A 9,985-nucleotide genomic window follows, 5' to 3' on the forward strand; every position below is an offset into this window, starting at 1 on the left:
GTGGGTAGTGAGTTGGACGAAGACGATCCCCTACAGCAGCTGACCGTCAAGAATAGACAGCTAGCTGCATCTTATGGCGCAATTTTCCAACATCTCGTTTTTCTCGATCTCTACGACAATCAAATCGAACGCATAGGCAACTTGGACGGCCTTCCCGCGCTCTCCGTGCTGTTGCTGGGCAAAAACCGTCTCACCGATATCAGCGGTCTTAGCTCTGTGAAGCAAACGCTACGCGTGCTCGATCTGCATGGCAATAAAATCACCAGCATCGCCGGTAAGCTGAATTGTCTGCAGGAGCTTAAGTCGCTCAATCTGGCTGGCAATTTGCTACGTCAAATAGGTCACAATGATTTTTGTGGACTGGGGCAATTGCGCGAATTAAATTTGAAGCGTAATAAAATCAAGCGCATCAATGGATTTCAATATCTCACAGCATTGGAACGTCTTTGGCTGTGTCACAACGAGCTGCATCGCGTCGACGACATGGCTTCGATTGCCAAGGCAACACAGTTGTTGGAGGTAACCATTGAGAATAATCCCGTTTCGCTGGCGGGCGATTGTGTCTCATTCTTGGTCAGCTACTTACCTCGCCTGCAATCGCTCAGTCAGATGCCCATCACCGAGCAGGTACGCAACGCTGCAATGTCTTGGCGAAGAAATAAAGAGATTTCAGATACGCATTATGCCCATCTTTCGCCCGACGCCTACCAGAGTATCAAGCGAGAGGAAGTTATCTCGAATGCGCGCACGAATTGGGAGTTGCTAAGGTCACAGCAAACGATACAGCAATACGGTGCAACGCATAAACAGACACCACAACAGCAACCACAACTTCTCCCCACTTACACAACAGCGCCACGTATTGCGAAGTCCAGCGAACTGGCGCGTATAAATGAATCCAATGAGGCAGTGGGCGATGCATCGGCAGAGGGTGCGTTGCTTGTGGCTGGATTTGAATCAGGATTGCAAGAATTTATTAAATTGCCGCCTATAGAGCAGCAGCAACAAAAGCACCAACACAAACCGCGCAGTGAGTTACAGCACACACAGACAGGGACACCGAAATCAGGACAGTCGGCATCAATTGCGCCTAATGCGGTTGGCAAAGAGAAGCCAACAACAACAACACTCATCAGACAGCAACCACATAATGTGAGCAGCATGGCCAAGTGCGACGAAAGCAAGAGCAACAACAATGTTGACAATACAACAACAGGCAGCAACAACAACAGCGCACGTTGTTCCGGTTCTTCCGGGTCCAGTTTGGGGCCGAATGTTCACTCCTCGTCCAGCTGCTTCAGTTCGGACAACGAGGACTCCACCGACCCGCAACAACGCGTCACGCGCATACACAAATGCCAGAAGGTAGCTGGCCAACAGCAGCGACGTGATGCAGAAAAAGAAGTTGCGTGTGAAAATGCTGCTGTAAAGGGCAAAAGCAAAAAAGCCGCGGCACAGAAGACAAAAACAATCGACGGTGAGGCCACCCCTGCCAACAAACTAAATAGCGGCGCTGAAGGAGACGAACAAATATCTAATATAACCGGCAGCAAAGTGACCACTGGGTCAGAATTGAAGGCGAATAGAGTTACCGCAATGCATACATCAAATGATGCCAAAACAACGAACTCCGACAATGTAAATTTTCCGACAGACAAACAGCCATCAAGTACAGCTGCAGAAGAAAGTGCTACAGCGAAGGCCGCCGCCGAGTCTCAGTCAGTCAGTCAGGTGAACAATAACTCCTCAATGCTAATGCCGCGCCGCACTGCTAGTGCCAGCAAAACAATGGCGATGCCACAACAGAAAGCAGCAACAACAGCCACAATTGCAAGCGCATCCACAGCACAAATTACTGGCCACGGCAGCTTACTAAGTCTGGGATTTAAAGAGCACACGAGCGCATCTGTGCAGCCGTCACAACCAGCCAATGCAAACGGCACGGCAACGGGGCAAGCGGCGCCAGGCAGCGCAACAACGCGTACAACATGTCGCCGCCTAATGAGGTCACAGACAGTCGTGGGCGCCAGCAGTGGTGGCATAAATAACTGCTTACCAGCCGCAGCTAATAACGGAAATGAAGCGTACGCCAATAGACGCACAGCAAACACCAACAACAACAACATCAACAAAGTCACCACAAATGCCACGTCGGCAACGACAACAGCAACAACAACAACGCCATGTAACGGTCAAGTGCCAACTCAGCCGACAGTCACATGCATAGTGGCGCCGCCGCCACTTAGCACAGGCAACACTACAAATAACAGCCACCACTCCATGTTGGGTGGCCAACGCGCAACGGCGGCAAACAAGGCGGAACGTGAGGCGCGCGAACGTGAGCGGGAACGTGAACGAGAACGCGAGCAGGGCGGTGACTATCTCATTGAGATTTGTGGTCGCTACCTGAACGTGTATGGGCAGGGCGCGCTGCGCTACATCGACAAGCAATGGAATGCAGCGAAGGCGCAGGATGTGCATACGCTGAATTTTAGCTACATCAATTTTAACAATATAGCCGCTACAGTGTTGGCGCGCGTCAAGTCACGCTTTCCAAACGCCGAGAATTTCGTATTTCGCGAAACAAACATCGAGATTATTGGTCAGTTGAATGCATTAGCCGAACTGCAAGGCATCAGTACGCTTACCATTGATCCAGAGGGAAATGCAATTACCACAAAGGATTTGTGGCGCGAATATGCCATTTATCGTCTGTCGCACTGGGGGCTTAAGCTGATCAATGGTGTTGCGGTCACGGAGGCGGACATCGAGGCGTCGAATGCATTGTACGAAGGTCTCGCCGATTTGGTGTTGTGGGCGATGCCGGCGACGATGTTGCAGCCGCTGTTGGCTCGTTTGCGGCTAGATGAAACATGTACGGCCAGCAAAATGTCGCCTAAAGATTGGCTAATGAAGCCGGAAAACAAATCATTGCGCCTGGTGGTCGGCAAAGAGGCGTTGCAGTGGAAAAAGCCTACAACTACCAACAATAATAACAACAGCAACATAAGCGGCAACAATGCCAATAACAATAGCGCTAGCGGACATCACCAACAACAAATGCCATATGCCGTAAGCGATGCCAGCGTCAGCAGCGCCAACATCAATGCGCTTAGTGTGCGCGAACGCGGACGCTTACACTTTGCCACCATGATCGAAAACACGGTGAATGCTGTGGAGAAAATGCATATGCTGGAATCACTGTGGCCAAGTATGCTGCTGGATATTGTGCGAAATGCGTTGCTCGATTACTCGCATCTCGACGAATATTTACGCAATTTAATGGACGAAATTATGAAGTGACAATGGAAAAAACAAGCGCCTAGCTTTTACAACTTGTGGAGAGTGGCGAATGAAGAAGCTGTTAAGTGGCTTGTTGGCCAAGGGCGGCAATTACGCGCGAGTACATACATACATACATATGTATGTATATACTTAGCTAGTCACGGCCGACAGATGTTAATGATGTCTCTACTACGTGGATGACAACGTATGTATTTGTTGTTCATTTGCCAAGGTAATCGTTGCCCACGATATGCAATAGTGCAATAGATTTAGTGAATACATACATACACTTTAGAGAAGCCAAAAATAGACGGCGTACATATAGACATATGCGGATGTACATATACTAAAGTTACATATATAATGTAGAACAATAAATATTTGTAGCCCAATTTTTAAAATTAAATAAACGAACATGAAACGTATACTAATCAGCAGTTATTTTTTTACTCAATCAAACTTCATCATCAATCATTGGTCCAGAATGAAATGGATAAAACAGGCAGGTATAAAATTAAAAACTATGGAATTAAGTGAAATTAAATGAATTGAAATGCACACTAAAATAAATTGAATTAAAAAATATGTAAATACATGAACTATTGAGAATAACCAAAATTAAAATTAATTAAAAACAAAACGGAATTAAATCAAAAACAGAAATATGATTAAAATTAAAGTACAACCAATAATCTTAAAAATTTACTTTATACATTTAAATTAAGTACCTTATTGCCAAGGGTGCAGTTCGTTCGATATTACTGCAAAGAATTAAACAATTTTATTCATTTACTATAGTTCATAGAAATGCCTTATTTACGCAACTAAGTTTAAATTCTGCATTTAACCGTCCATCCAATATCCATCAATTACGAACTGACCCAATCCTATTTTTAACACGAGATAGACCAAAGCGGTCAAATGGCCGCACAACCCGCACAACCACATTTTTGATGGAACATAATTCCAAAGAGTTTCATGACTTCTAAGAATCCGACTTTTTTACTCTATTCTGATATATTTATACTGATATGCAGCTGGATATGTTTATGAAAAATTATTACCTAATTGGAAAGATCGCGGCGGTCATTTGACAGCAATATTAGCATATCGCTGAATATACATATGTGTGGGTAGTTGAACGAAACGACTTTTTATTACTTTTATACATTACAATGAATAAAACACAAAAATGAAACCATAAAACATAAATGAAATATTATAACCTGTAATACGTCATTTAATCGCTCTTTGTCTTTCTAGGTAATTCAAAATTTCGGTCTTCGTAGTGTTGAAACACAATTCAATGCAGTAACAAATGCGCATTTATTTAAAACAACGCCAAAATTTGTATTGCCTATGCAATATGCACAAAATATGGAAATCCACTTTACTTAAGTATGTATGTATAATGTATAGTAATGCATACATTCTGCCGCCGACATTAGTCCAGATATGAAGATCATTCAGTTTAGAGCAACCAATTAATAAATAATATTTCGATTTGCTAAACTTATAACCACTTACGCATGAAACTATAAACACCTACATACATATCTATATACTAAGCTTACTTACAACAAGTTAAAGATTAAAATTATTTGTTAAACACCTCCTCATCTGAATTAGTCGGCTGCGCAGACGTATGCTTAATTTTGTCCACATAAATATTTAGTATAGCCTCAATTCCCGGATAAAGTACGAAATTCGTTGTTCGTATCTTCTTATCCGTCAAATATGAAGTTACAGATGCGGTATTGAACGCAATGTCCATTGCATCGTTGTGTGTAATCCTATCCAAGTTATTTCGCGCTACCTTTATTGCACAATTTTCAAATCCATTAACCTATTGCAATGTAAAATGAGATTATTGAAATTAAAATACACCTTTAAAGTAGTTCCTCACCTTAATTGTTAAATCTAATTTGTAGTCTGAGTCAATATCGGGCCAGCTTTGCTCCAGCACATCGCGCTCCCACTGCAGTTCTGGCGTCGTTGCACTCAATCGGTTCGGCACAGCTACAAATTTTGACCATAACTCTGAAGCAAAATGTGGCGCCATCGGTGCGAGCATAATGATTTGACTAGCTAATGCCCGTTCATATTGTGGACTATAGCGTATAATATGTTTCGGAGCACGCTAGTTAAACATATGGAAAGAAATGTATACAAATTTTAAATTATATATCCAACAAATATACATAGATGACATTTACCCGTAGAGAGTTCGTTAGACCCTGCATTTTAGAGATAGCTACACTTAGTTGGTGCGTATGGCGGTAGTTAAATGTGGCACCCTTTACATAGAAATTGCGTGCATCGAACATTTTAGCATCTTCTGCCTTGAATGATTCGCTTTCAATATCAATTTTTTCACTCTCGCTATCATCAGGTGTAGTACGTGATGCATGAAAGTCGTTTACAGTTAACCAAAGACGCTTTTGCCAGTTAAGTATTCCAGGGAACGCTAAGGGAGAAGTGGTAAAAGAGACTAATAGAGTTGCCACAACTTTATAGGCCGCATACACATACTCGCGCTTGACCAATTTCTGTGTGAAGTCGGCGCCACATCAGCCAGTGATATAAGACGGGTGGTATCAGTGCCATATTCTTTAAACATATCCGTTGGGTCAACGCCATTCAATTTAGATTTTGACATTTTCTCCCAAGTCATTACAACCGGTTCTTTGGTGTCCTTCAATCGCGCTTGGTTCTTCTTGGCATTCACAATTTCAACCTTTTAAATTACATAGTACATACAGATATATAAAATTTATTTATTTTTTTTTTTTAACTGAATGCACAAATACCAACCTCCTCTTCTTTCACGTAACGTCCGGAACCCTTTATTCGAAATGATCGCCCCATAACCATGCCCTGCACAAGCAACCTTGAAAACGGTTCTGGTGTCGGTGATAGTCCACATGTGTGCAAAAAATGATTTACAAAACGCGCATAATATAAATGCAGTACAGCATGCTCTTTGCCTCCAATGTACAAATCAACGGGCATACATTTTTTGACAAGTTCCTTATTTACCATATCTTTGCTGAAGCTTGGATCCAAAAAACGCAAATAGTACCACGAACTATCCACAAATGTGTCCATTGTGTCAGTTTCCCGTTGCGCATTTGTGCTACCACATGTGGGACAAGTGCAACGCAAAGTCTCATCACGTTGTTCCTCTAAACATTTTTTCTCTGGAAGCACCACAGGCAGCTGGTCCTCAGGTACAGGCACAGCTCCACACTTTTTGCAGTGTATAATAGGTATGGGCGTTCCCCAGTAACGCTGCCGAGATATCAACCAATCTTGCAGCTTTGATGAAACACGATAGCCTCCGATCTGAAGACGTGTTGCCGCTTCCACGACTTCTTCTCGCGTACGTTTTACATCCAAAGTGCTGGGGGTATTTGTGTGCGCAAAAAATGCCAAGCCGAATGTTTCTTGCAGTTCTTTATCTTGCTCACGAAAGCTTGGCGCCGCCAGATAGACATCACAATGATCGGCATAATTAGCTTTATCACTAAAAATTACTGGTATAACTGTGCCAGCGAAAGGATTTTCGACTGTTAAGCGCGATGCATTGGGTAACTTTGACAGATAATGATTTGGTTTGATGACTAGAAATGAATTTGGATCTTTTAGATGTTCCGGATTATTGGTCCAAATACGTAGCGAGTTTGAGGCTGACGTAAGCAGTTGAAATGCATATCCGTCACATTCGCCAATCCAATGACGCTGCAAATTAATAATATCACGCCAATCTTGAAGTATTGGATCGTCCAATCCTTCTAATAGTGCTTTAGCATAGGCAGTAGTGCGTATGAACCACTGATTGAGCAATTTTTTCTGGACCTTTGCGCCTGAACGCCATGAACAACCATTTGCGTCCACCTGTTCATCAGCTAGTACAGTGTTATCGACTGGATCCCAATTAACCAAAGCCTGCAGGAAATGTTTTAAGACATTAGAATCGGCAAGTAAATCATACACTTTTATGCGAACGCTTGCTGAAGTTAGAGTACTTAACCTCATTTTGATATGCTAATCCCTTGTTATAAAGCATCAAGAACAGTTTTTGCGTCCATTTATAATATTCCGGCGTGCAAGTGGACATTTCATGTTTCCAGTCAAAAGAACAACTTAGCGCTTGCAATTGCTGCTTCATTTGACCAATATTAGCCTCCGTCCATTTGGCTGGCTCCACACCACGCTGTATGGCAGCATTTTCAGCTGGTAAACCAAAAGCATCCCAGCCAATGGGCTGGAAAACATTTTTACCACACATTCGATGAAAGCGTGACACAGTGTCGCTAATGGAATAAACTCTTACGTGACCCATATGCAAGGCACCTGATGGGTATGGAAACATTGAAAGCACATAAAATTTTTCGCCGCGTTCTGGATCGAATTGTCCTTGTGATACTTGTGCGCGCCAATGAGACTCGATTTCATGTTTTATATCATTTGTAAGCTCCGAAACCTATCAATGTAAGAATGGTTATTATTAGCCCGTGTATAGCAAGTTAAATAATACCTGGATACCGGTCGCGCTTTGTGTTATAAAACGGCGGTCACAGATGCGCTTGAATTGCTGAAGCACACTAGAACGTAGAAGTAGCTGCATTTCCTTATAATTAATATACGGTTTCTTATTAATATTGGAAGAATTTGCAATAAAATATTTTTTTCCCCCACGAAATTAAAATAGGTTTGTTCGTCGAAAATCCAGCAAGAATTATCCAACACTCAAAATATCAGAGAGTAAGAAAAAATTCTCTCAAATTCTCTCGCATGTTGGGAAACTTGCAAATTTCTGCACGAACGCAAATTTGCAGGAATTTGCAAGTTTCGATGCCAGCTGGCGTCCACGGTTGCATTTCAAACATAAAAAACTTTTATAGAATTTTTAAAATTCTTTCGGATGGCCAAAAACAGGATATACATGTATATTTCTTGTTGTTCTGACTTTCTTTAACATACATTTCAATTTCTTCATCTTACTAGCTGTCGGGTTTCTTAAATCGACTCTGGTTGCAATTGCATTCCGATTGCGAATACCATTTTTTTCAGCCGAATTAAGTTCAAATCATTGGAATTAACTAAATTAATTATATCAACAATTATTTACTTCCTTTTTTCATAAAAAAAATCCCTCGTGTTTATAAATTTTTAAATTTAACGAACTAATTTTCAAATTATTGTAGACAAAAATGCAACCATGCGCCACAACCACATGTTTTTCGTGTTTGCAAATTCTTGCTGGCAAAATTTTTTCCAGCAAGAATTTGCAACTTCTCTCCACGAGAACTGTCACTTTGCTCTCACAATTTTTGAGTGTTGGATAATTTTTTGGTCTGCACGAACGCGATTTGGGCAAAAATCGTGATAATTCGTACAAATTCGTACAAATTTTTTGCTCGACGAACAAACCTAATATTTGTACCTGCTATAACAGCTGATAGAAATTGTAATAGAGGAGAGATGAACACTGAAAGAAATCAGCTTCAGTTCATTCTTGACAATCTGTTCTGTCTTGGACAGCCGTGCCCAGCGCAGGGCATTTGCTTATAGAGTTCTGCCGGCGCTGGACACTTGCTTATAGAGTTCTGTCGGCGTTGGGCATGCCTGATCTAGGGCATCGTACCAAGAATGATAGAATAGAATGTTCGATTGTTCGCAAAAAAAATTAACAAATCCCTCTAGTTTTTTTTAATGGCAATTGTTAAATGAAAAAAAAGACCGGTGACAAATATATTTTTTTTTAATCAACGGGAATTTTTTAGCTGCACATTGTTGGTTATACTAAAATTCCAAAATTGTTCTAAATATTCAGAGTAAAAAGTTCAAAATTCAGACGAAAATATTTTTGAGTTTTTCTAAATGTTGTAAATAGCTTGAAGCCTTGACTTGTATGTGTTTGGTTAAAGCACAAACAATATTCTTATATAAAAAATGGCAAACAAAATTTTAATTGAAAAACATTGTGAATAATAAAAAAATCCACAGACTTTTTGAGTCACTGCAATTGTCAATAATAACTCCAATTGAAGTTTCTTTAAAAGATGAAGTTTCGTTGTTGACTCTCACTTTCGTTTTGGTTGAAGAAAACCGAGACGATGGCATTAATATGATATCAAATATCTCATCATTAGTTAAATAAAAAGTTCCCTAATAATTAATTCTAATTTTTATTGAAATAACTAAACAAATACATACCCAATAAACATTTTGGCGAACGTTCGAAAATGACCTTCGATATCCAATATGAACATCGAACTGAGAACCAACCCATAAACCACCTTAGTTTTCCAATGTTCATAGTATATTGGAAATACACTCGAGATGAGTTCGAAAAAAATGGAAACCATAGTAACAAGAGAGAAAATGAAATCCAGCTCATTCTCGGAGGGAAATATAAGAAAATCACTCTCTCACATTAAAATTCCAATTCGATAATGGGCTGGATTTCGAATTCATAACGAAAGAAAAATACATTAGATAACGAAGGTTCCGTTTTGCTGGAGAATGGCCTAGTTCTAGAAGCGATTACTAACCTATTTCACATTCGTTATCGAAGGTGAGACTCGAAAAAAATATTGGTTTTCGAATTGTTAACCAAGCCGAATGTTTATTGGGTAGTTTTTATTCTCTTAAAATAACTAAAAAACGTTATTAGTAGATATTTTCCAGATTT

At 40.8% G+C, this 9,985-nt stretch overlaps 3 protein-coding genes across 3 annotated transcripts in view; 1 reads left to right on the plus strand and 2 right to left on the minus strand.

Moving 5' to 3' along the window:
- LOC118747546 overlaps nt 1-3,806 on the plus strand; it is a 25,686-nt gene extending 21,880 nt beyond the window's left edge. The window contains exon 2 of the mRNA XM_036481596.1: nt 9-3,806. Within this exon, the coding sequence (XP_036337489.1) occupies nt 9-3,303 (3,295 nt within the window). The 3' untranslated portion in view covers nt 3,304-3,806. The remainder of the gene's footprint in view (nt 1-8) is intronic.
- Nucleotides 3,807-4,018: 212 nt separating this feature from the next.
- Nucleotides 4,019-7,992, minus strand: LOC118747725 (probable leucine--tRNA ligase, mitochondrial). Its single transcript, XM_036481831.1, has 7 exons — nt 7,826-7,992; nt 7,319-7,771; nt 6,100-7,233; nt 5,818-6,022; nt 5,502-5,752; nt 5,192-5,425; nt 4,019-5,131 (listed from the first exon to the last, which is right to left on the minus strand). Exons 1-7 carry the CDS (start codon nt 7,913-7,915, stop codon nt 4,883-4,885), a joined length of 2,616 nt encoding a protein of 871 aa, XP_036337724.1. The 5' UTR covers nt 7,916-7,992; the 3' UTR covers nt 4,019-4,882.
- An 864-nt stretch (nt 7,993-8,856) lies between these two features.
- The window catches only part of LOC118747547 (dynein heavy chain, cytoplasmic), a gene marked incomplete at its 5' end in the record, with an annotated part of 5,603 nt that continues 4,474 nt past the window's right edge, over nt 8,857-9,985 (minus strand). The window contains 1 exon segment of the mRNA XM_036481597.1: nt 8,857-8,921. Within this exon segment, the coding sequence (XP_036337490.1) occupies nt 8,857-8,921 (65 nt within the window).

Source organism: Rhagoletis pomonella, unplaced genomic scaffold (assembly GCF_013731165.1).
Source record: "Rhagoletis pomonella isolate Grant_MI unplaced genomic scaffold, Rhpom_1.0 Rhpom_scaffold_00012, whole genome shotgun sequence".
NCBI lineage: Eukaryota > Metazoa > Arthropoda > Insecta > Diptera > Tephritidae > Rhagoletis > Rhagoletis pomonella.

What these genes read in the sequence shown, in the direction of transcription:
- LOC118747725 (XM_036481831.1), bottom strand. Translation starts at nt 7,915, where the DNA reads ATGCAGCTACTTCTACGTTCTAGTGTGCTTCAGCAATTCAAGCGCATC. An exon ending in GATTAGCATATCAAAATGAG is followed by an intron (nt 7,234 to 7,318) that starts GTTAAGTACTCT and finishes CATTTCCTGCAG; the next exon opens with GCTTTGGTTAATTGGGATCC. An exon ending in CAGAAATTGGTCAAGCGCGA is followed by an intron (nt 5,753 to 5,817) that starts GTATGTGTATGC and finishes CTTCTCCCTTAG; the next exon opens with CGTTCCCTGGAATACTTAAC.